Source organism: Salvelinus namaycush, chromosome 3 (genome assembly GCF_016432855.1).
Source record: "Salvelinus namaycush isolate Seneca chromosome 3, SaNama_1.0, whole genome shotgun sequence".
In the NCBI taxonomy this organism is placed as follows: domain Eukaryota; kingdom Metazoa; phylum Chordata; class Actinopteri; order Salmoniformes; family Salmonidae; genus Salvelinus; species Salvelinus namaycush.
This window is the reverse complement of record NC_052309.1, coordinates 10,444,987-10,472,620: the sequence shown is the minus strand read 5'-3', so window position 1 is coordinate 10,472,620 and position 27,634 is coordinate 10,444,987. Positions and strand designations below refer to the sequence as shown.

At 42.0% G+C, this 27,634-nt stretch overlaps 1 protein-coding gene across 2 annotated transcripts in view; it reads left to right on the top strand.

The window, feature by feature from the left end:
- The first annotated feature begins 1,649 nt into the window (after nt 1–1,649).
- Nucleotides 1,650–27,634, top strand: part of LOC120044928 (phospholipid phosphatase 1-like) — a 32,905-nt gene continuing 6,920 nt past the window's right edge. The window contains exons 1-4 of one of the 2 annotated variants that reach the window (XM_038989669.1): nt 1,650–2,203; nt 21,734–21,885; nt 24,047–24,330; nt 27,174–27,231. In XM_038989669.1, coding sequence (XP_038845597.1) covers nt 2,146–2,203; nt 21,734–21,885; nt 24,047–24,330; nt 27,174–27,231 — 552 coding nt within the window. In that variant the 5' untranslated portion in view covers nt 1,650–2,145. Of the gene's footprint in view, nt 2,204–18,955; nt 19,111–21,733; nt 21,886–24,046; nt 24,331–27,173; nt 27,232–27,634 lie in introns of both variants that reach the window. The other variant, XM_038989668.1, reaches the window with a different exon arrangement.

Below are 27,634 nucleotides of genomic sequence, written 5' to 3'. Positions count from 1 at the left end.
TCCAGAAGGCTTGTGCATTCCCCCATTCCATATTTACTAATGTTCCACTTTTCTCCTTTTTTTCCTGTCTGCCATTTTACCCGCCTCAGGTCACACTGGCAGCCATTGGGACTCCGTACACTCAGTGGTATTTTTCAGTGATGTCCAGTTGATGGAAGTCTCATCATTACAGTTTTCAGTGGTACACCTAGATGGCAGCATTGTATCGCTGTTGAGGAACCGAAGTGCCAAAATGAATGTTGTGGACATGAGGCTATCACTTTGGACATTATTTGCCTATAAGCCATTTGCAACCGGAGACTGACCTTTAGTGCATCCTGTTACATCCGAGCACACAACATCATGCATTATTAGAGGATGGAGATGTGGTCAGGTTTTGTGCTGCTACCATGTTGTGCTGCTGCCATGTTGTGTTGCTACCATGTTGTTGTCATGTTGTGTTGCTACCATGCTGTGTTGTCATGTGTTGCTGACATACTATGTTGTCATCTTAGGTCTCTCTTTATGTAGTGTTGTCTCTCTTGTCGTGATGTGTGTTTTGTCCTATATTTTTATTTAATTTTGTATTTTTAATCCCAGCCCCCATCCCCGCAGGAGGCCTTTTGCCTTTTGGTAGGCCGTCATTGTAAATTCGATATTTTTCTTAACTAATTTGCCTAGTTAAATGAAGGTTAAATAAACAAAACAAAAAAATACAAAAAATATTGTAATAAAATATAATCCTGAGAAAGGTAATGTGTACCATACGCCTACAGGTTGAATAAGAACCAAACCGTGAAAGCTGATACCACTCATGCGTTTCATTCTCGCCGGTGTTCACGTGCTATCGGAGTTATCTATACTCCACGTCGGAATTGCAAGTGATAATTTTTTTTTGCCAAGTTGTGAATTTTTACCACTTACCTTTCACCTTTTCAACCAAAAGTTGACAGATCAGTTTTTGACAACTTCCTTATTAATAGGTAGCCTATAGATCATGTAGGCCTAGCTAGTTTGACCATATTAATAGGTAGCCTATAGATCATGTAGGCCTAGCTAGTTTGACCATATTAATAGGTAGTCTATAGATCATGTAGGCCTAGCTAGTTTGACCATATTAATAGGTAGCCTATAGATCATGTAGGCCTAGCTAGTTTGACCATATTAATAGGTAGTCTATAGATAATGTAGGCCTAGCTAGTTTGACCATATTGCCAATGTTAAGCAAACTAGCTAACTTCATTATTAACAACATTAATAACAAGCACTTGAACACAAACATGTCGGATTTCAGACTTCCCACCTCCCAGTTTCCCATTTCACACATGAAGAAAACAATATGGTTCCTAAACTTCAATAAAATGTTCTGGATAAATGATATAGGCTTTATAAGATATAGTTTACAATATTTATGAGAAGTCTTGGGAATGTTTATTGATAAAACCAATATAGCTTTTTGTTACAGGTTTACAAATTATGCTTTGCATTTAGCCTATCAAGCAGGCTGCATAAGATATTTTCTTCCTATGTGATCTTTTGCTCAATTAGTTATTAAAGGACCATAATAATGTTGCTACTTTAATTGAATAAATTAACACCGCAATGGCAGTAGGCCTAGAGTAGGCGGGGCGAAAGGTTATCCGTGCTGTCATATTCTATTGTGCTTTTGTGCTGGCAGACAGGCAGGCGATAGTCTCTTCTGTCCATCCTCTTCGCCAGCTGCCATAACGAAACCCCACTGTGCTCATGGCTCTTTGCGCAGTCTGGTAGACTACAGAGTATACAGACCTCTACATTATAGCCTTCACCGTCGGTTCTGCCAACCGATTTTAATGATACTCAAAGGACCGTCTAATTTACCGGGCCACGGTCGGCGCCTGTGATTAGAATTTCGATGCGCACGACGATTCGATCATTCAAAGGGGAGGATCAGCTCTAACATTCTGTGTCAAATTACGGCATTTACGCTGTCTGTAGTCATTATAAGGCTTCAAAGGTTAGGCTTCTCAATTGACGGTTTCTAATATTATTTTTAGATCGAAGTATTGTTTAGGTTTAGTCTAATCAGATCTACGGTTACTCGGCTACTACGCTTTCAAGGATACGACGACAACACGAGTCGTCTAAGGATCATCTGTGTCAACGAGCTGAGGAGAAACCGTAAAAATGTTCGAGACGAGAGGGATTCCTTTTATTCTGCTTGACATCGCCTGTCTAATTCTCGGTATGTATCTGCTTGCTATGACTTGCTTATTATAATGTTGTTATATTGTAACGAGTTAGCCTATACACGTGACAGCAATTGTCAAATATTATGTAAATAAGGTTATCGAGGGAGTGGTTATATGTTGCCTATTGGTCAAACGAGGGTGAATCTTTCGTGAAGAAGTTGATCATTTGATAATAAGTAGGCTAATTAACACCAAAACAAGTATTTTGTGACCAAAGCAGTGAAAGAGATTGAGTGCCATATGTGTCTTACTACTGCTGCTGCACTCCGTTGATTGATGTTGAACAGTTAATGTTGCTTGTGAAATTGGTGATGATACAATGTAATAGAACGATAACAAATGTAACTCTTGCGTTCTAGAATGACTATTCAAATTGTATTCCTGTCGTAAAAGTAGGAACTATGGAATGAGCCTTGCTGTTGTTTAGATTGCATTAAATTATAGCCATCACCCCTACAGTATCTGGCGTCAGTTATATCCATCACCCCTACAGTATCTGGCGTCAGTTATATCCATCACCCCTACAGTATCTGGCGTCAGTTATATCCATCACCCCTACAGTATCTGGCGTCAGTTATATCCATCACCCCTACAGTATCTGGCGGCAGTTATATCCATCACCCCTACAGTATCTGGCGTCAGTTATAGCCATCACCCCTACAGTATCTGGCGTCAGTTATATCCATCACCCCTACAGTATCTGGCGTCAGTTATATCCATCACCCCTACAGTATCTGGCGGCAGTTATATCCATCACCCCTACAGTATCTGGCGTCAGTTATCCATCCCCGTCTGGCGGCAGTTATATCCATCACCCCTACAGTATCTGGCGTCAGTTATAGCCATCACCCCTACAGTATCTGGCGGCAGTTATATCCATCACCCCTACAGTATCTGGCGTCAGTTATAGCCATCACCCCTACAGTATCTGGCGTCAGTTATATCCATCACCCCTACAGTATCTGGCGTCAGTTATAGCCATCACCCCTACAGTATCTGACGTCAGTTATAGCCATCACCCCTACAGTATCTGGCGTCAGTTATAGCCATCACCCCTACAGTATCTGGCGTCAGTTATATCCATCACCCCTACAGTATCTGGCGGCAGTTATATCCATCACCCCTACAGTATCTGGCGTCAGTTATATCCATCACCCCTACAGTATCTGGCGTCAGTTATAGCCATCACCCCTACAGTATCTGGCGTCAGTTATAGCCATCACCCCTACAGTATCTGGCGTCAGTTATATCCATCACCCCTACAGTATCTGGCGTCAGTTATAGCCATCACCCCTACAGTATCTGGCGTCAGTTATAGCCATCACCCCTACAGTATCTGGCGTCAGTTATATCCATCACCCCTACAGTATCTGGCGTCAGTTATAGCCATCACCCCTACAGTATCTGGCGTCAGTTATAGCCATCACCCCTACAGTATCTGGCGTCAGTTATAGCCATCACCCCTACAGTATCTGGCGTCAGTTATATCCATCACCCCTACAGTATCTGGCGTCAGTTATATCCATCACCCCTACAGTATCTGGCGTCAGTTATATCCATCACCCCTACAGTATCTGGCGTCAGTTATATCCATCACCCCTACAGTATCTGGCGTCAGTTATAGCCATCACCCCTACAGTATCTGGCGTCAGTTATATCCATCACCCCTACAGTATCTGGCGTCAGTTATATCCATCACCCCTACAGTATCTGGCGTCAGTTATAGCCATCACCCCTACAGTATCTGGCGTCAGTTATAGCCATCACCCCTACAGTATCTGGCGTCAGTTATAGCCATCACCCCTACAGTATCTGGCGTCAGTTATAGCCATCACCCCTACAGTATCTGGCGTCAGTTATAGCCATCACCCCTACAGTATCTGGCGTCAGTTATAGCCATCACCCCTACAGTATCTGGCGTCAGTTATAGCCATCACCCCTACAGTATCTGGCGTCAGTTATATCCATCACCCCTACAGTATCTGGCGTCAGTTATAGCCATCACCCCTACAGTATCTGGCGTCAGTTATATCCATCACCCCTACAGTATCTGGCGTCAGTTATAGCCATCACCCCTACAGTATCTGGCGGCAGTTATATCCATCACCCCTACAGTATCTGGCGTCAGTTATATCCATCACCCCTACAGTATCTGACGTCAGTTATATCCATCACCCCTACAGTATCTGGCGTCAGTTATAGCCATCACCCCTACAGTATCTGGCGTCAATAAATTATATTGGCTTTTCAAAGCTATCAGGTGCTGTTCTCCATAGCTGCCAATACAGGACTAGTAAAGGCCCAGTGGCCTACATTTGTGTGGGGGGGGGGAAATGTTTTAAAATAAATTATTAATAATTGTTTTAATTCTGAATTTTCAGGGGGTGCTGGTTTCTATTTCAGGCAGTACTGAATAACCATTCATTTGTAATGATTTATCCATTGTTGCTTGGAAACTTCATGGCCTTATTGTGTTAATGATTATTTATCCTACTAGCCCTCTATTTAGGAACCCTGGTGTAGGAGTTTAATCTAATTATGAATTATGGAAGTCCTGGATTGGTCATACATAAGGTATCCCAGAGTGCAGTGCACTCATTTCCTTTCCCTGTGTGCTGAACATTAGTCTAACTCTATGGTACTAATTCAGCTAATTCAGATGTTTTAAATGTGCTTAGAGTAAGAAGCTTAGCAATATGAATGCTACTTTTTTCTGTCAAGATTACATCAACTTGGAACTGATTTCACACTCAGTGTCTCTCTACTAGATAGAGCTTCCTCAGTCATTACATACATATGGTTTGGTTTGGTGTGATGGCATACTAACAATACAAACCCTTCATCACAAATGTCTAGATGTGTGTCTACCAGATGTGACTACCGATACCTTCATAGGTGTGTGTTGAAAGTGGGTTCTATGGTTTTCTCAGAACATATAGTAAATACTAGAGATACAGTTGAAGTCGGAAATTTACATACACTTACATTGGAGTCATTAAAACTCGTTTTTCAACCACTCCACCAATTTCTTGTTACAAACTATAGTTTTGGCAAGTCGGTTAGGACATATACTTTGTGCATGACACAAGTAATTTTTCCAACAATTGTTGACAGACAGATCATTTCACTTATAATTCACTGTATCACAATTCCAGTGGGTCAGAAGTTTACATACACGAAGATGACTATGCCTTTAAACAGCTTAGAAAATTCCAGAAAATTATGTCATGGTTTTAGAAGCTTTTGATAGGCTAATTGACATCATTTGAATCAATTGGAGGTGTCCCTGTGGATGTATTTCAAGACCTACCTTCAGACTCAGTGGCTAATTGCTTGACATCATGGGAAAATTAAAAGAAATCAGCCAAGACCTCAGAAAAACAATTGTAGTCCTCCACAAGTCTGGTTCATCCTTGGGAGCAATTTCCAAATGCCTGAAGGTACCACATTCATCTGTATAAACAATTGTACGCAAGTATAAACACCATGGGACCACGCAGCCGTCATACCGCTCAGGAAGGAGACGCGTTCTGTCTCCTAAAGATGAACGTACTTTGGTGCGAAAAGTGCAAATCAATTCCAGAACAACAGCAAAGGACCTTGTGAAGATGCTGGAGGAAACCGGTGCAAAATATCTATTTCCACAGTAAAATTAGTCCTATATCGACATAACCTGAAAGGCTGCTCAGCAAGGAAGAAGCCACTGCTCCAAAACCGCCATAAGAAAGCCAGACTACGGTTTGCAACTGCACATGGGGACAAAGATCGTACTTTTTGGAGAAATGTCCTCTGGTCTGATGAAACAAAAATAGAACTGTTTGGCCATAATGACCATCGTTATGTTTGGGTGAAAAAGGGGGACGCTTGCAAGCCGAAGAACACCATCCCAACCGTGAAGCACGGGGTGGAAGCATCATGTTGTGGGGGTGCTTTGCTGCAGGAGGGACTGGTGCACTTCACACAATAGATGGCATCATGAGGCAGAAAAATTATGTGGATATATTGAAGCAACATCTCAAGACATCAGTCAAGAAGTTAAATCTTGGTCGCAAATGGGTCTTCCAAATGGACAATGACCCTAAGCAAACTTCCAAAGTTGTGGCAAAATGGCTTAAGGACAACAACTTCAAGGTATTGGAGTGGCCATCACATAGCCCTGACCTCAATCCTATAGAAAAGTTGTGGGCAGAACTGAAAAAGCGTGTGCGAGCAAGGAGGCCTACAAACCTGACTGTTACATCAGCTCTGTCAGGAGGAATGGGCCAAAATTCACCCAATTTATTGTGGGAAGCTTGTGGAAGGCTTCCCGAAAAGTTTGACCCAAGTTAAACAATTTAAAGGCAATGCTACCCAATACTAATTGAGTGTATGGTAACTTCTGACCCACTGGGAATGTGAAAACTGAAATAAATAATTCTCTCTACTATTATTCTGACATTTCACATTCTTAAAATAAAGTGGTGATCCTAACTGACCGAAGACAGGGAATTTTTACTAGGATCAAATGTCAGGAATTGTGAAAGACTGAGTTTAAATGAATTTGGCTAAGGTGTATGTAAACTTCCGACTTCAACTGCATATGTGTGTGTTAGTCAGTGGTCTAGTGGTGCCTAGAGAAGTGGGTATACAGTGGCTTGCGAAAGTATTCACCCCCCTTGGCATTTTTCTTATTTTGTTGCTTTACAACCTGGAATTAAAATAGATTTTTTATTGGCGGGTTTGTATCATTTGATTTTCTCAACATGCCCACCACTTTAAAGATGCAAAATATGTTTTATTGTGAAACAAACAAGAAATAAGACAAAAAACTGAAAACTTGAGCGTGTATAACTATTCACCCCACAAAAGTCAATACTTTGTAGAGCCACCTTTTGCAGCAAGTACAGCTGCAAGTCTCTTGGGGTATGTCTCTATAAGCTTGGCACATCTAGCCACTGGGATTTTTGCCCATTCTTCAAGGCAAAATTGCTCCAGCTCCTTCAAGTTGGATGGGTTCCACTGGTGTACAGCAATCTTTAAGTCATACCACAGATTCTCAATTGGATTGAGGTCTGGGATTTGACTAGGCTATTCCAAGACATTTAAATGTTTCACCTTAAAACTTATGGCTGAGATCCCGTTAACGGGATCGACTTGACAACAGCCAGTGAAAGTGCAGGGTGCCAAATTCAAACAGAAATCTCATAATTAAAATTCCTCAAACATGCAAGTATTTTACACCATTTTAAAAATAAACTTGTTGTAAATCCAGCCACAGAGTCCGATTTCAAAAAGGCTTAACGACGAAAGCACACCAAACGATTATGTTAGGTCAGTACCTAGTCACAGAAAAACACAGCCATTTTTCCAGCCAAAGAGAGGATTAAAAATTTTAAAAAAACAGAAGGAGATAAAAATTAATCACTAACCTTTGATGATCTTCATCAGATGACACTCATAGGACTTCATGTTACACAATACATGTATGTTTTGTTCGGTAAAGTTCATATTTATATCCAAAAATCTTAGTTTACATTGGCGCATTATGTTCAGTAATGTTTTGCCTCCAAAACATCCGGTGATTTTGCAGAGAGCCACATCAATTTACAGAAATACTCATAATAAACATTGATAAAATATACAAGTATTATACATGGAACTTTAGATAAACTTCTCCTTAATGCAACCGCTGTGTCAGATTTTTTTTTTTTTTATTACGGAAAAAGCACACCATGCTATAATCTGAGTACAGCGCTCAGAGCCCAAACAAGCCATACAGATATCCGCCATGTTGTGGAGTCAACAGAAGTCAGAAATAGTATTATAAATATTCACTTACCTTTGATGATCTTCATCAGAATGCACTCCCAGGAATCCCAGTTCCACAATAAATGTTTGTTTTGTTTGAGAACGTCCATAATTTATGTCCAAATACCTCCTTTTTGTTCACTCGTTTAGTTACAAAATCCAAATTGATGTTGCGCAGGTCAGACGAAAAGCCAAACAATTCCATTACAGTTCGTAGAAACATGTCAAACGATGTATAGAATCAATCTTTAGGATGTTTTTAACATAAATCTTCAATAAATGTTTCAACCGGAGAATTCCTTTGTCTTCAGAAATGCGATGAAACGCAGGTCGCTCTCACGGGAGCACGCGTGATCAGCTCATGCCAGACACCTGACTCAAAGAGCTCTCCTTCCCTCATTCTTCACAGTAGAAGCATCAAACAAGGTTCTAAAGACTGCTGACATCTAGTGGAAACCTTAGGAAGTGCAATATGACCGCAAAGACACTGTATATTGGATAGGCAAACCTACCAACCTCAGATTTCCCACTTCCTGGTTGGATTTTTTCTCAGGTTTTTGCCTGCCATATGAGTTCTGTTATACTCACAGACATCATTCAAACAGTTTTAGAAACTTCAGAGTGTTTTCTATCCAAATCTACTAATAATATGCATATATTAGCTTCTGGGACTGAGTAGCAGTTTACTCTGGGCACCTTATTCATCCAAGCTACTCAATACTGCCCCCAGCCATAAGAAGTTAAACCACTCGAGTGTTGCTTTAGCAGTATGCTTAGGGTCATTGTCCTGCTGGAAGGTGAACCTCCGTCCCAGTCTCAAATCTCTGGAAGACTGAAACAGGTTTCTCTCAAGAATTTCCCTGTATTTAGCGCCATCCATCATTCCTTCAATTCTGACCAGTTTCCCAGTCCCTGCCGATGAAAAACATTCCCACAGCATGATGCTGCCACCACCATGCTTCACTGTGGGGATGGTGTTTTCGGGGTGATGAGAAGTGTTGGGCTTGCACCAGACATAGCATTTTCCTTGATGGCCAAAAAGCTAAATTTGAGTCTCATCTGACCAGAGTACCTTCTTCCATATGTTTCGGGAGTCTCCCACATGCCTTTTGGTGAACACCAAATGTGTTTGCTTATTTTTTCTTTAAGCAATGGCTTTTTTTCTGGCCACTCTTCCGTAAAGCCCAGCTCTGTGGCGTGTACGGCTTAAAGTGGTCCTATGGACAGATACTCCAATCTCCGATGTGGAGCAGCTCCTTCAGGGTTATCTTTGGTCTCTTTGTTGCCTCATTATTAATGCCCTCCTTTTCTGGTCCGTTAGTTTTGGTGGGTGGCCCTCTCTTGGCAGGTTTGTTGTGGTGCCATATTCTTTCCATGTTTTAATAATGGATTTAATGGTGCTCCGTGGGATGTTAAAAGTTTCTGATATTTTTTTATAACCCAACCCTGATCTTTACTTCTCCACAACTTTGTCCCTGACCTGTTTGGGGAGCTCCTTGGTCTTCATGGTGCCGCTTGCTTGGTGGTGCCCCTTGCTTAGTGGTGTTGCAGACTCTGGGGGGCCTTTCCGAACTGAGATCATGTGACAGACACTTAGATTGCACACAGCTGGACGTTATTTAACTAATAATGTGATCCTATTTGGGGGCTTCATAGCAAAGGGGTGAATACATATTCACGCACCACTTTTCAGGTTTTTATTAAATTTTTTAAAACAAGTTCACTTCACCAATTTGGACTATTTTGTGTATGTCCATTACATGAAATACAAATAAAAAATAATTTAATTACAGGTTGTAATGCAACCAAATTGGAAAAACACCAAGGGGGGTGAATACTTTTGCAAGGCACTGTACTTGAATTTTGCCCAAAATTTCCCAAACGGCCCACCCGGCAAAGGAAATGTGCCCTGTGTGAAAAATTCTATGAGAAACAGTGACATATACTCTGAATGACCTAAAATGATTAATCACATATTGGTCTTTCACAGTCAGGCCAACCCAAGCTGTACTGTGCAAGTAGGCTATTAGTAGACCTACTATTGAAATAGATAATGAGGCTGTCAACCGAGTCTGAAATTCACAGGTCTCAGATTTTCACTATTTATTATTTATTTATATAAAAACAACATTGGATGTTCTAAGTCCACAACAATGCTTACACTACATCAGGAGACCTCTTGGGGTCTGGGAAAAATCTATACAATTTTGATTTGAGTGTAGTTACCCTTTAATTAATGTGCAAAGTGCCAAGCACCTACTTTGCAAAACAATTGGCCACTGAATTTATGCAAATAATCATGATATCATTCTGCCAGGTAGGCTACCTTGTTTAATTTAGACGCTTTTGGGGAAATCCTTTCCATCTGCCAGAAGATGGTTAGGTCTATCATTATCATCACTATATTTTTCCAGTTCCTCAATTGTTTGAAACCTGGATGTTTTACTTCATATTAGCCAAAATCCAACCATAGAAATGTTGAGGGAAATATTTTATAAACACTTCCTCGTATGCGCTCTCCTGACCATTCCACTTTCTTTCATTGTCTAGTTATCTAACTGGCCAACCTGTTTAAATGAAGGCAGGCAGAATGGCCAGGCAGGCGGGTACAAAGTCCAGCAACAGGCAAGGGTCAAACCCGGGAGGACTAGAAAAAGGAGATTGCAAAAAGCAGGCGAACGGGAAAACCGCTGGTTGACTTGGAAACATACAAGACGAACTGGCACAGAGAGACAGGAATCACAGGGATAAATACACTGGGGAAAACAAGCGACACCTGGAGGGGGTGGAGACAATAACGAGGACAGGTGAAACTGATCAGGGTGTGACACTAGTAGCCAAATGCAGTCATATTAGCAGATCTCCCCACTTTCTACATTTCTAATGGATATTTCCATCTCTGTCCATGAAACCTCTTTCATGTGCGGTGTGCATTTTAGAACGTTTTTTCCCCCGCATATTGCATTTTGGAACATTTGAGTGTACCGCTGTGTGCACATTGCTGCGCTTAAAATGTGAAGACATATTAGTTTAGCAACATTTTAAGCTAAACATTCTGGTTTGTTCCATCAGCCTTAATTGAAACGGTGTATACCTCCACTACAGTACTTTTATACGCATCAGTGGGGATTAAGAAGTAAGTATACGCAATGTGTGTAAGCGTAACTGGGGAGGTGTAGTTTGCAACTGGAGTCACACAGTTTGTGGATCTGTGCAAAACTGCTACAGTAAGTGTATATTTTTTATTTGAAAGATTCTTTCTCGCTGATATGAAAGATAAGGGCCATATGTTTTTCGAAAACCGGTTTGAAAGCTATGATTATTGATGTTTCTTAACGTTAAAATACATTTTCGGAATTGTCGTTCATTTGGAACCAACTGTGGGCGAATGTAACCGCTGAAAACTCTACACATGGAGGAGAAAACTCTTTTCAAGAGCTAAAAAATAGCCTACCAAAAGGTCGGAAATTATAAACAGAGAGTTCAAAAGGTACTCACACCATGAAGAGGAAAAACCCAGAGGCCGAGATGCAAAAGTAATATAACCAATTTAATCCACGCTCAAAAGAATACACAGGGTGACAGTTTTTATTTTTAAAAATACAAGTAAAAAGAGCAAATAAGAGACTTCAGTAGACACTGTGTAGCACAGCAGGTACAGACATCTAATTCATTAGATACTAGCGAATGGGGAGTCAACAAGGTATATAAACAGAGAATATGTAGTAGAGAAATATACCAAAAAAATGACAATTCAAATGTTAACATACGATTGAAGTAAAATCTAACGTTATAGGCTAAATAGCGTTATCGTTAAAAACATTTTTTTAAATGTATCGGTACAGTACTCAGATGTACAGCTCAAAGAGGGCAGGCGGGGGGACTGCTGGTGCATCCAGACACAACATTACAAGGTCCAATTACTAATTTAAGCCTTGGGGGTGTAGAGTTTTCAGATAGAAGATCCATCGGGCTTCACTCTGGAGAAGACGTTCATCCATATCGTGGCATTTGCGGCTTGGGAAACATGGTCAATGGCACAGAACTTAAGATCAGTTACAGTAAGATCACTTGTAATTTGTCAGATCTGACAATGTCCTCAACAGCAGGCCTCTGTTGAGGAAATTCAAGTAATGTTTATTTGATTCGATGACAAATTCCATATCTCTGGTGCAGATGCGTCTGATGCGTAAGAATTGGCTGTATGGCAAGCCTCTCTTCAAAGCGTTAGGATGGTAGCTAGATGCATGAACAAGGCTATTTTTGTCCATAGGTTTGACATAAATATGCATCCAAGCCGAACTCAAATATTTTTTAGGGTCATGTTGGGTCGTTTTCACTTTTAATTCCCCTAAAATCTTTCCCGGTATTGTCAAGCTATTTGTTTGTTATTCCTGGTCCCTAAAATGTCTGCTGCGTGATAAAAGCTGAGATGAAAGAGAACTTTACCGATGTCAACTAGATTGAAACGTTCATCGATTTATGACATTCTGGTGAGAAATGGTTTATGTAGTCTTGTAGGGCAGTAATGACAGAGGAGAAGCTTCATGTATCTAATTATAGACAAGTTGACTAACAAATAGCATACCAAAATATGGAAATTATAAGAAGAAACATATCTAAATTAGGCTTCAAAAGAAATCCCGCACTCCGTGTCAAGCAATCGTTCCGCACTCCGTGTCAAGCAATCGTTCCGCACTCCGTGTCAAGCAATAGTTCCTCACCCCGTCAAGCAATCGTTCCGCACCCCCTGTCAAGCAATCGTTCCGCACCCACTGTCAAGCAATCGTTCCGCATTTACTCTGCTGGTTGCCAGAAACCTTAGAGTCTATTGATTCTTCAATTACATTGAGCTGATTTCTGACGTGCTGTTCCTTCTTTTTCCGTAGTGTATTTCTGTATTATTTTAGTGATTCACCATAGTGAAGTTGTAGGCTCAGGTTTTCTGGGTCTCTATGTTTATGGTTGGATAGGTTTCTCAATTTCTTTCTTAGGTTTTTGCATTCTTTATCAAACCATTTGTCATAGTTGTTCATTTTCTTTTGTTTTCTGTTTGACATTTTTAGATTTGATAGGGAAGCTGAGAGGTCAAATATACCTCTCTCTCTCTCTCTCTGTCTGTCTGTCTGTCTGTCTGTCTGTCTGTCTGTCTCTCAGAACACTACGCAGACAGTCATGATATTCACACTTCTTATGGCTGCAGGGGCAGTATTGAGTAGCTTGGATGAAAGGTGCCCAGAGGAAACTGCCTGCTCCTTAGTCATAGTTGCTAATAGATGCATATTATTAGTATTGGATAGAAAACACTCTGAAGTTTCTAAAACTGTTTGAATGATGTCTGTGAGTATAACTCATATGGCAGGCAAAAACCTGAGAAGTTCCACATCCTGTTTGGATTTTTTCTGAGGGTGCTAGATTTTCAACCAAGCTCTCATTGAAATTACAGCGAGATATTGATAAGTTTTCACTTCCTACGGCTTCCACTAGATGTCAATAGAACTTTGTCTGATGACTCTAATGTGAAGGGGGGCCGAAGGAGACAGGAATTAGTCACCACTGCCACGAGTTGACCACGCGCGTTCACGTGATAGGCAGCTCCGTTCCATCGCTCAACTGAAGTCAATCTAATTCTCCAGTTGGAACGTTATTCAAGATGTATGTTAACAACATTCTAAAGATTGATTCAGTACATCGTTTGACATGTTTCTACTGACTTATGGAACTTTTGGACATTTCGTCACGTTATAGTGGACGCGCTTTGTGACTTTGGAATTGTTTACCAAACGCACTAACCAAAGTAGCTAATTGGACATAAATAACGGACATTATCAAACAAATCAAGCATTTATTGTGGACCTGGGATTCCTAGGACTGCATTCTGATGAAGTTCATCAAAGGTAAGGAAACATTTATCATGTATTTTCTGGTTTCTGTTGACCCCAACATGGCGGCTAATTTGGCTATTGTTCTGAGCTCCGTCTCAGATTATTGCATGATTTGCTTTTTCCGTAAAGTTTTTTTGAAATCTGACACAGCGGTTGCATTAAGGAGAGGTATATCTATAATTCCATGTGTATAACTTGTATTATCATCTACATTTATGATGAGTATTTCTGTTGAAACGATGTGGCTATGCAAAATCACTTGATGTTTTTGCAACTAGTGAATGTAACGCGCCAATGTAAACTCAGATTTTTTTGTTATAAATATGAACTTTATCAAACAAAACATGCATGTATTGTGTAACATGAAGTCCTATGAGTGTCATCTGATGAAGATCATCAAAGGTTAGTGATACATTTTATCTCTATTTCTGCTTTTTCTGACTGCTATCTTTCGCTGGAAAAATGGCTGTGCTTATTGTGGTTTGGTGGTGACCTAACATAATCGTTTGTAGTGCTTTCGCTGAAAAGCATATTTGAAATCGGACACTTTGGTGGGATTAACAACAAGAATACCTTTAAAATGATATAAGACACATGTATGTTTGAGGAATTTTAATTATGAGATTTCTGTTGTTTGAATTTGGCGCCCTGCACTTTCACTGGCTGTTGTCATATCGATCCCGGTAGCGGGATTGCAGCCATAAGAAGTTTTAAACTTCTGGGAAAATTGGAAAACACTAAACAAACAACAACACGAAGAGTTATCTATCCAAAATGGAGATGTATGGGTAAACCACTTCTCCAATCTTTTTGGCCCTATAACAAAGAACAAACAGCAAAAACATATACATGATCAAATACAAATCTTAGAATCAACAATTTAAGACTTCCCGGAACCCACTGGATTCTCAATTACATTGAATGAACTACAGGACAAAATACAAACCTTCCAACCCAAAAAGGCCTGTGGTGTTGATGGTATCCTCAATGAAACGATACAATATACAGATAACAAATTCCAATTGGCTATACTTAAACTCTAACATCATCCTCAGCTCTGGTATCTTCCCCAATATTTGGAACCAAGGACTGATCACCCTAATCCACAAAAGTGGAGACAAATTTGACCCCAGTAACTACCGTGGGATATGCGTCAACAGCAACTTTGGAAAATCCTCTGCATTATCATTAACAGCAGACTCGTACATTTCCTCAGTGAAAACAATGTACTGAGCAAATGTCAAATTGGCTTTTTACCAAAAGAATTTACCAAACAGACCACGTGTTCACCCTGCAAACCCTAATTGACAAACTAAACAGAGGCAAAGTCTTCTCATGCTTTGTTGATTTCAAAAAACCTTTGACTCAATTTGGCATGAGGGTCTGCTATACAAATTGATGGAAAGTGGTGTTGGGGGGAAAAAAATACGACACTATAAAATCCACGGCCTAAACATCAGCGCCACAAGTAACTTCCACATAGCTGTGAACGAGCTGAAAGAAAGCCAGGAAAATCAAAAGGAACATAAAATTTGACATACCAATTAGGATCTGGCAAAAAAATACTTGAATCAGTTATAGAACCCATTGCCCTCTATGGTTGTGAGGTATGGGGTCCACTCACCAACCAAGAATTCACAAAATGGGACAAACACCAAATTGAGACTCTGCACGCAGAATTCTGCAAAAATATCCTGTGTTCAACGTAAGGATCAATCCGATACCCACTAATTATCAAAATCCAGAAAAGAGCCGTTAAATTCTACAACCACCTAAAAGGAAGCGATTCCCAAACCTTCCAAAACAAATCTCTCACCTACAGAGAGATGAACCTGGAGAAGAGTCCCCAAGCAAGCTGGTCCTTGGGCTCTGTTCACAAACACAGACAGACCCCACAGAGCCCCAGGACAGCAACACAATTAGACCCAACCAAATCATGAGAAAACAAAAAGATAATTACTTAAGGAACAAAAAAACTAGAATGCTATTGGCCCTAAACAGAGAGTACACAGTGGCAGAATACCTGACCACTGTGACTGACCGAAACTTAAGGAAAGCTTTGACTATGTACAGACTCAGTGAGCATTGCCTTGCTATTGAGAGAGGCCGCCGTAGACAGACCTGGCTCTCAAGAGAAGACAGGCTATGTGCACACTGACCACAAAATGAGGTGAAAACTGAGTTGCACTTCCTAACCTATTGCCAAATGTATGACCTTATTAGAGACACATGTTTCCCTCAGATTACACAGTGTGCCATCACAGTAGCAAGATTTGTAACCTGTTGCCACAAGAAAAGGGCAACCAGTGAAGAACAAACACCATTGTAAATACAACCCATATTTATGTTTATTTATTTTCCCCGTTGTACTTTAACCATTTGTACATCGTTACAACACTGTGTATATATATACACATAATGTCATGTGTAATGTCTTTATTCTTTTGGAACTTCTGTGAGTGTAATGTTGTTCATTTTTATTGTTTATTTCACTTTTGTATTATCTACTTCACTTGCTTTGGCAGTGTTAACATATGTTTCCCATGCCAATAAAACCCCTTGAATTGAATTGAGAGAGAGTGTTTACACGCTGAGTACGGCAGAGTGTTTACACGCTGAGTACGGCAGAGTGTTTACACGCTGAGTACGGCAGAGTGTTTAGGCAGAGTGTTTACACGCTGAGTACGGCAGAGTGTTTAGGCAGAGTGTTTACACGCTGAGTACGGCAGAGTGTTTAGGCAGAGTGTTTACACGCTGAGTACGGCAGAGTGTTTACACGCTGAGTACGGCAGAGTGTTTACACGCTGAGTACGGCAGAGTGTTTACACGCTGAGTACGGCAGAGTGTTTACACGCTGAGTACGGCAGAGTGTTTACACGCTGAGTACGGCAGAGTGTTTACACGCTGAGTACGGCAGAGTGTTTACACGCTGAGTACGGCAGAGTGTTTACACGCTGAGTACGGCAGAGTGTTTACACGCTGAGTACGGCAGAGTGTTTACACGCTGAGTACGGCAGAGTGTTTAGGCAGAGTGTTTACACGCTGAGTACGGCAGAGTGTTTAGGCAGAGTGTTTACACGCTGAGTACGGCAGAGTGTTTACACGCTGAGTACGGCAGAGTGTTTACACGCTGAGTACGGCAGAGTGTTTACACGCTGAGTACGGCAGAGTGTTTAGGCAGAGTGTTTACACGCTGAGTACGGCAGAGTGTTTAGGCAGAGTGTTTACACGCTGAGTACGGCAGAGTGTTTAGGCAGAGTGTTTACACGCTGAGTACGGCAGAGTGTTTAGGCAGAGTGTTTACACGCTGAGTACGGCAGAGTGTTTAGGCAGAGTGTTTACACGCTGAGTACGGCAGCGTGTTTAGGCAGAGTGTTTACACGCTGAGTACGGCAGCGTGTTTAGGCAGAGTGTTTACACGCTGAGTACGGCAGAGTGTTTAGGCAGAGTGTTTACACGCTGAGTACGGCAGAGTGTTTAGGCAGAGTGTTTACACGCTGAGTACGGCAGAGTGTTTACACGCTGAGTACGGCAGAGTGTTTACACGCTGAGTACGGCAGAGTGTTTAGGCAGAGTGTTTACACGCTGAGTACGGCAGAGTGTTTAGGCAGAGTGTTTACACGCTGAGTACGGCAGAGTGTTTAGGCAGAGTGTTTACACGCTGAGTACGGCAGAGGGTTTAGGCAGAGTGTTTACACGCTGAGTACGGCAGAGTGTTTAGGCAGAGTGTTTACACGCTGAGTACGGCAGAGTGTTTACACGCTGAGTACGGCAGAGTGTTTAGGCAGAGTGTTTACACGCTGAGTACGGCAGAGTGTTTAGGCAGAGTGTTTACACGCTGAGTACGGCAGCGTGTTTAGGCAGAGTGTTTACACGCTGAGTACGGCAGAGTGTTTAGGCAGAGTGTTTACACGCTGAGTACGGCAGAGTGTTTAGGCAGAGTGTTTACACGCTGAGTACGGCAGAGTGTTTAGGCAGAGTGTTTACACGCTGAGTACGGCAGAGTGTTTACACGCTGAGTACGGCAGCGTGTTTACACGCTGAGTGTGTGAGTTTGAGGATGTAGCGTGACAGTTGAGCAACACAGACCTCCACTCTGTCCCTCATGGGAAGAGGGGCCTCATGCTTCTGGTTTCAACTTGAACCAGAATAAAAAGGCTGTGCTGTTTTCCCAGCATGCCTTTCCCCGGCAATAAGAAAAGGCTGAACGGACAGGGAGCCAGAGAACAGACACATTCAACTCAGACATTGAACGGTCACAACCTATTAGTTATGATACACTATCTACCGGTCTTTACAGTTTGGATCCATAGAGTAATGAGCTACTACTCACCAATTGCACTACAGCACCGATTTCCCAAAGAGATTGTACAATCTTTCTCAAGAGTCCCCTGTGCTGTGAAAAACGGTCACCGTCTGATGTCATTGTTGTTGAACTGTTTCTTTTGATGCTATGTTGTCATTCAACTGGAGCATTTACTGAAGGGCCTCCCTTGGGAACTCATTCTCATAGCTAGAGACTGATTGGTCCCAGACCAGTCTCTAAAACATTCCTCTCTGAAACAATCGTTCCCTTAGAGTAGGGTTGCAAAATTCTGGTACCTTTCCCAAAACTCCCTCGTTTTTCAGAAATCCTGGTTGGAAGATTCCTGGAATTATGAGTGAATAAGCAGGAAATCTGGTAATCCTCCAACCAGCATTTCTGGAAAAAATGAATAGAAACGAAACACTTTTAGGTCAGGGAAAGAATAGAATTGGGGTGGAATGTGTGAGTTCTTTAAAGTAAATTCAGTTCCATGAGTGACTTTTTCCAATTCCACACCTGGGTAGGGGACAAGACAGCTAGGCAGGGATGCATGCCCCGCCTGTACAATTGTAAGGGAAACACTGCTCTGAGTCTGAAGTCTCTGGTTGAATATTAACATCTCCGCATCATTACAAACACATGCTGGTACTGTAGTAGCATGGTAGACACTGAGGTGGTGTTGCTGCTGTCAATAGTGTCCCTGCTGCAAGACATAACAATACTATTGTTACAAAGTTAACCCCTTAACTTCCTCTCTCCATCCACAGCGGGACTGCCCCTGGCAGCCCTTAAATTGGGCCAAATCAAGCCCTATCAGAGGGGCTTTTTCTGTAACGATGACAGCATCAGCTACCCCTTCCACTCCAGCACAGTCACCTCCAATGTGCTCTATGGTGTGGGCTTCACTTTGCCCATTTGCTCTGTAAGTAACAATGGAAGAGTTGACAAAACAAAATATTTCTTACATTTTTACTAACCAAATATTGAACAGCTGGCTTAGAGTACATTATAATGGACAGCTACAGTACTACACAATAACTAACAAACAGGCAGCTGTTCTATCTAAATTGACAGTTAAAAACTTTTGATACCATACACAAAGTGTTCCATTTAGTTATTTAGTTAAACACCTGGTCATGATGTAAAGCTTGAACTTTAGGGAGGATGTCCATAGAGCTTAGGTGTCAGAACCAAAGAGTTCAATTCAACAAGGCCATACCCAGTAAGCAAAACAAATAGATACGATGCCACTACAACCAGATTACAACCATGTAAACAGATTGATGTTATTTCAACCAGTTTATAACCATATAAACCGCTCGGGGATTCGATCCAGGAACCTTTTCGGTTACAGGCCCAACGCTCTAACCACTACGCTACCTGCCGCCCCATTATTTCAACCAGCTTATAACCGTATAAATTGGTTGTAATTATATTTCAACCAGCTTATAACCATATAAACCGGTTGTAATTATGTTACCTCAACCAGCTTATAATCATATAAACTGATTGGAATGATATTTCAACCAGCTTTGCCAACCGGGTAATGGTTAACTCAAAAGAGGATGCCCAGTCCACAAAGTGTCCCAATTCCCCCTTCACACATCCCCATTTTATTTTGACACGTCATTTCAGCCACCCCTATAGAGTATTTCATTCACACATATCCTGATATCCGTATGTCATTTCAGTCACTTCTGAAGCTTGTGTTGTGAAAGCTTCTCAGATGTTATTGGATCATTTGTGGTTTTCATCAATAGTAAGGCCCTTAGAGTCCAACCGATCAGTAAGGAAGTAGGAAGTCCTGGCTGTTGTTGAGGTTCATGCTGATAGGCTTTGGAACAAACACAGGTTACGTTCTCTGTCCAAAAAGAACTGGAACACTTTCCTGGAACACTGTTGATACAGATTATATTTGAAGAATGACAGAGACAGAAGTGTTGGCACACTGTTCCCTTTGTGTGTGTGTGTGTATCTGTGTGTTACTTAGGAAAGCATGTGTCTACTACTAGCTATTGTCTACTATCCTGTGTTACGGTCAGAAGTTGAGCTGGTGTGCGTGTAGTGTTGGTGACTGATCCCTCTTCCTGGCCTTCTAAAGTCTTTACTGTGATGAAAACCTTAAAACACACACACACACTAGACTTTTGTTTTTCATAAACTATGTCTATTCCATTATAATTCACTGGAGTCCCATACACAAAACTTACATCTCAACTCCAGTTCCCTGGACCAGACCAACTGATTTATTTCTCTATACATCAACCTGTTGCCGTGGCAACATTTCAAACTGTGGTGCTTCACAATGCAGCTTTCAGCAGAATAGAGAAAAGGGGTGTGGCTAGTGAGAGTGAATCTATCACCTGAGAGTCTGTGTGGGACCAGTTTCTCCTCTGTCCTTGACAGCCAGACTGCTGGGGTCCTTTTTGATGTCAGCAGTATGATCTGACCATGATAATGTAAATAAATATAACCCCTTTATTCAGCTATGGAAAGGATTTGCATACTAATGTGAACTAAGCTCAACTAACCTTTTTACACATCCTGTTTCTACTTTCCTTGGGTCAATGTGTGTCATAAAGCTTGCAGTGTGCGATTTGACGTTTTACAAACTATGGTTTTGTGTTTATTACGAATTACTAATGATTGCTTCCACAGCACGTTTGAAGTATACCGTTTCCCTACTGTATGTAGTGTGAAACTATTTGGAGGTTTCTAATGTAACTAACATCTTCCTGAAAAAGTATTCCTGTTACGTCCAACATGATGACCCACTGTGCTTTAAGGAACGCAGGGAGAGAGAAAGATGAACAGAGAGAGAGAGATTTCACTTGCTTTGGCAATGTAAACATTTGTTTCCCATGCCAATAAACCTCCTTGAATTGAATTGAGAGAAGAGAGCAGAGAGAGAACACTATCGCTGGTCGTTGTGGAATGGACATCTAGGCCTACTTGTGGAATGGACATCTAGGCCTACTTGTGGAATGGACATCTAGGCCTACTTGTGGAATGGACATCTAGGCCTACTTGTGGATTGCATGTCCATTGCACTGTGCACTCAAGCACAAAACAGCTGTGAAAGTTTAGGGTGGTGGAGAGGGAGGATCATTTGGGCTTCGTTGGTTCTTCCATTAACACCTTCTCTTCACCAGGGGAGAGAGTAGTGTTAGTTCCCATGACAACTCTCTTTAGCTACCATGTTGTTTTTCCCTTCCTCCTGTTCCTGACAGCCTGCAATGTTGAAATATCTACTTAGAAATGCCACTTGGCAGATGCTTTTATCTAAAGTGACTTAGTCATGCATGCACACGTTTTACATATGGGTGGCCCCGGGACTCAAACCCACAAAACTGGCAATGCAAGAGCCGTGCTCTACCAACTGAGCCATACAGGATCACTACAGTGTATGTCTTGGCTGGTCTGTCCTCTCCGAATGCTCTCTTCTGCTCAGTGTTAGACGGGTGTATGTGCATGCAGGATAGCAAGGTGTTCAGTCTACTAACCTGTTCCTCCTGTTCTGTTCTCTTTCATTTGCTTTTTGCTAGCTGGACTCCCGTTCGCAATACTTACACCGCTACACAATCCCTTCAAACGGGGATTTTTCTGTAACGATGATTCGATCAAGTACCCTCTAAAAGAAGACACCATATCCTATCAGTTGTTAGGTGGAGTTATGATACCCGTCACAGTACTCACTGTAAGTGCACCTGTTTTATGTTCCCTAGTTAACTTCTCTTCCTTTGCCATTTTGTGCTTAACATTCATTTAGGCTACACATACATACACAAATGACGTGTATGTCTAGTTTAACAGCTTGCTTCATTAATCATATTGTCTAATAATAACACTATTAAAAATAACAATCAACCAAAGATGGGGCATAGGCACCATGTGAACAGAGTAGTAAGAACTTCCTATTTTAGAGTATCACGAAAACTGAAAAATCAAACCCCAACCTGTGTTAGTTACTTCTCTGTGTACTCACAGACCACAAATGTATCCGACCATGGCGGTTGACCTTTAAAGTCACTGAAACAAAGGCCTCTCCATAAGCCTACTCATAGTCTCCATCTGAATGATACAATAGGAATAGCCAAACTGTCCCTCCCTCAGAGATTTCCCGCTTGACTCTTGGCCAGTATTCCACTGACTGTCTTTAGTAAATATCCTTGAGAGTTTCTATAGTCAAATTCAAAGCACAGAGGCCCGTATTCATAAAGCGTCTCGGAGTAGGAGTGCTGATCCAGGATCAGGTCCCCCCTGTCCACATATTATTATTCATCAAAACAAAACTGATCCTACATCAGCACCTCTACTCTGAGATGAGGCACTTTAGGAGCCTTGTTGTGGCTGTTATCAAGTCTTACAACGGGTTTTGCAGCATTCACATTCAAAAAAGCTTTTTTTGTTCCATTAAATGTACATAAATTCACCTCCCATGGTCTGCACACATTTCCAGTCAGTCAGTGTAATTGTACTCTGCAAGTAGAAACCCTCACACTGGATGTAACTCATTTACACGCCATGAATGACCTGGAATTACCCTAAATGTTTGAACAGTTGGGCTTTCCAAGTTCAACAGAAACCTTTATCAGGACAACACAACCCCCTTGACAGTATAGCAGTAAGCGTATGTTTATATTGTAGTTTTAGGCCTATTTCCAGATAGAGGAAAGTAAACACACTTCCAGATAAGCTCTCATGCTTTCAGGTCCATTGTCCCCCAGAGTGGTAGAGAGGTGTGAGCCAGATAGTTGTCCACAATAACCACATCCACTTATTTACAAGAACACACAATTTAAAAAAGACCCCCAACCCACCCACAATGTTTCCATGACGTATGTTTTACATTCAACATGCTCTCAAAATAGTTTCTACCGTTGATACACATCTGACCACAAATAGCTATATCTTCTAAAGCAGGGGTGTCAAACTCATTCCACGGAGGGCCTAGTGTCTGCAGGTTTTTGGTTTTTCCTTTCAATAAAGCCCTAGACAACCAGGTGTGGGGAGTTCCTAACTAATTAGTGATGTTAATTCATCAATCAAGTACAAGGGAGGAGCGAAAACCCGCAGACACTCGGCCCCCCGTGGAATGAGTTTGACACCTGTGTTCTAAAGGAACAGGTTAGGTTTGACTGCTCAGGTGTGACTCAGAAGCTGTATTGTGATGCACCAGTGTGTTTGTTTTCCCTGTTTAAAAACGTCTACTCATTTGACTTTACACACGTTTTTCAGTGGACATCCTTGTTAGGTCTTTATAGTCACTCAGATGGACATTCCTCTAAAATGCAAGGGTCTATTATACTTAAAGGGTCAGTGCAGTCAAGAACATGATTTTTCTGTGTTTTATATGCATTTCCACATTGAGGTTTTGAATAATTATGTGAAATTGTAAAAAATTATAATGCCATTTTAGTGTAAGAGCTGTTTGAAAAGACCACCTGAAATTTCAGCCTGTTTTGATTGGAGGGAGCTTTGGCATTCCATGGTGACATCACCATGCAGTAAATTTATTAATAGACCAATAAGAGTTCCAAACCTCTGCCAACAGCAGCTAATGTTCAGTTTTCCCCTCCCCACTCTGACAGTCCAAGCAACATTCTTCCTTGAGAAATTGTTCTCTGCTAAGAAGCTATTTGTTTCTTTTTATAGTTAAAATGGTCAATCACAGTAAGTTACTTGTTACCCTGAAATGAATTGATATTGAGATAAAAACAGCTGCATTGGACCTTTTGAAATTCCTGTAATTTTAGTGACTGACTTGCCAGTTGTAATCTTGTAACTTCAAGCTGTGAGGGAACAGTGAGAGACCTAACCTCACGACCTGTCTACTTCCTCTCCTCCCTTCCTCACAGATGGTCTTTGGAGAGTGCCTTTCGGTCTATCTCAAACGCATCAAATCAAAGTCCTCTTTCAGCAACATGTATGTGGCCCGTGTTTACAAAGCCATCGGCACATTCGTGTTCGGGGCAGCCATGAGCCAATCTCTCACTGACATCGCCAAGTATTCGATTGGCCGGCTCCGACCCCACTTCCTGGACGTGTGCAAGCCTGACTGGAAGCTGATCAACTGCACGGCAGGCACCTACATAGAGGACTTTACCTGCACAGGGGACGCACACTTGGCCAATGAGGGCAGGTGGGTGTTGTTGAGGGGAAACTGACAATTGGGCCAAATTTACCCACTACCCCTTGGCCCCCTATCGCTTCAGTGTTCAAAGCAGATCTGAAGAGTCAAATACAATTGTATTAGTCACATGCGCCGAATACAACAGGTGTAGACCTTACAGTGAAACGCTTACTTACAAGCCCCTAACCGACAGTGCAGTTTAAAAAAAATATGGATATGAATAAGAGATAAAAGTAACAAGTAAAAAAATATATATATATATTTAAAGTGGCGTACCGGTACAAAGTCGATGTGAGGGGGCACTGGTTAGTTGAGGTAGTATGTACAGTGACTTGGTGGAGCTTCCACCATATGCCTTACAGATATGCAAACATCAGAGGGAGGGGTAGGAAACTATTTGTGACTGGCTGGGATGCTTCTTTCAAATCTACTGACTGAATTAAGACATCATCCATCAACTGAAATACAATATATCCTGTTGTATTGTTTATTATGGTCAGATAATGTGCTGACCATGAGATCATTGTTGAGGAAGGCAAGCCCACACTTTCAAGATTCAGGCTGCGTTAGTGTTGAGAGAGCCACAGTACTGGACACTAGTTCGTGTTGTGAGAGAGCCACAGTACTGAAGTGGACACTAGTTCGTGTTGGGAGAGAGCCACAGTACTGAAGTGGACACTAGTTCGTGTTGTGAGAGAGCCACAGTACTGAAGTGGACACTAGTTCGTGTTGTGAGAGAGCCACAGTACTGAAGTGGACACTAGTTCGTGTTGTGAGAGAGCCACAGTACTGAAGTGGACACTAGTTTGTGTTGTGAGAGAGCCACAGTACTGAAGTGGACACTAGTTAGTGTTGTGAGAGCCACAGTACTGAAGTGGACACTAGTTCGTGTTGAGAGAAAGCTCGACCATGCAGATCCAAATTTCCTCAGTACTGTAACATAATCCATCAGCATAATGTCAAAACAATAGAGACCTGTATACCACTGTTCTGGTGGATAAGGCTGAAGACAGACGTTCAGCCAGATGTCACACAGAGAGGGAGCCAAGAGAGCTGTAAGTCAACCTCACTATTTAATTATCTTTATTTACCCTGAGAGGACAGTACAGCAGTGAGGGAAGACAGAGTCAGGTCCCAAACCCTCTGTAAACCATTAGAGAGGATTACCTATATAACACACATACACAAGGCTCTGGCTGATGGTGGGCCTCATGTCCCTAAGGGAAATGCTAACATTGCAGAAAGATGATCTGTAGGTTATTCTGACCTGCTCTACTCACTCGGTCCACCAGGCAGGTGTTTGTTCTATTAATCACTACCATACCAAAGAAAACACAGAGAGCTGGGCAGATCAGGGAAGGGCTGCCATGGGAGACCAGAGCCACACCCAGGTAAATATGACCTTCTGTGGCCACAAGAGACTGGGAGAGCCCACCCAAGGATCATGGTAGAGATTAGGGTAGTCTCTGTATAGGTTATACTCAGGTTTCTTGGCTAACATGGGAGAGGTTCACCACATGACCATGAGGTAATGACAGTCTACAGATAGGCAGGCAGACAGGCAGCAGTCTCACACCACAGCCAAAATGAAAGTCTGTATAGAGACAGACAGCTATCGCCCACCACAACCAGTAACAATAAGGTAGGTCTAAGGGTGGGACAGACCAACAGCCACTCGACAACTAACTCGTTTGTTGTTGCTCTAGAAATAGAAAATCTTGGATGTTGATTTCAAAACTAAAAAAAGGACAGACTTCCTCTCCTGTGTACATCTGTCAGTTTGAGTAAACAAGGGAGGGTGTTCAAATCTTGTCAGATTCAATTTAGTGACCTGGTTTTACAGAATTTGGTTAGTGCCTCATCTGATACTGACAATTTACCTTGGTTTCCATGGTGATAATTAACAAGTACGCTTGGAAAATAGCTTTCAGTGAAAGCTCAGAGAGGCCGAACAGACCTCGGAAGGAACGTCCAAGCTCAGTCAGACCCACCACCGGTTCAGTAGCAGAATTGCAAGACCCATTAACACAAAGGTAAACCCAAGCTTCCTAGTCCAGTGTATTTAGGGCAACCCCAGGCTTCCCAGTACAATGTCAAAGGAGATAGAGGCTATGGGCCTAACTCTGTTTATTAGAGAGGCTATGGGCCTGCCTCTTTATTCAAGTTTGGCCTTTACTCCAGTTTGGCCTTTACTCCCACACTTATCGATGTGGAAGGGTTAAAGTACAGAGAGAGCACTTAAGACATTTTCCCTGATAAGCAGCCAGCCAATTTATCAGTGTTACACTGACTCTCCCAACATTAACTAGTATCCACTTCAGTACTGTGGCTTTCTCTCAACACGAACTAGTGTCCACATTCGCACTGCGGCTCTCTTAACAGTAACTAGTGTCTGTGGGCCTGCAGCTCTCCACAGTGTTTATATCAGCCGCTGGTTATCAGTAATCTGCTGGACGGGCAGTGCAGCACTGCTTAAGTAAACAGGAAGACACTAAAGCTGGCCGGATGAGCGAGCTAGGCTAGCGGCCCTCTAACTGCCCCGATCGGCCAGGCTGACTGACACTGTCTCAACATCCAACCCCCCATAACAGACGTCAACGGACGTCTCTCCCCGCTCTCCAGCACAACCCTATCACCCGGAAAAGGGTGTGTCACAGTTTAGCCCCTCTGTGTGTACGTGTGTGAGTTTAGCCAGTTATGTTATTCAATGGAACAATAGGATAATCTATCTATCACCAACACAGAGCCGATTTAAAGTGGATGCCGAATTATTTCCCAGCATTTTTTCCCAGCATTCAAAGTGCCCACAGCCACCACAGCAATCCCATGATGCCATTGTTGTTGTGTTGCAGGCTGTCTTTCTACTCTGGCCACTCCTCCTTCTCCATGTACTGCATGCTGTTCCTGGCAGTAAGTATCCACTATGGGGTTTCCTCAAAGGGCAATATGTGCACTCACTGATAGGGCATGTATAAGATTATAAACTGGGTGGTTCGAGCCCTGAATGCTGATTGGCTGACAGCCATGGTATATCAGACCGTATACCACGGGTATGACAAAACATTTATTTTTACTTGTCTATTTACATTGGTAACCAGTTTTTAATAGCAATAAGGCACCTTGGGGGTTTGTGGTATATGGCCAATATACTACGGCTAAGGGCTGTATCCAGGTACTCCACGTTGCATCGTGCAAGGACAGCCCTCAGCCGTGGTATATTGGCCATATACCACACCCCCTTGTGCCTTATTGCTTAGCGACCAACTGAGTTTACTTCAAGGTCAATACAGCACAAGACATGCTGAGAATATTT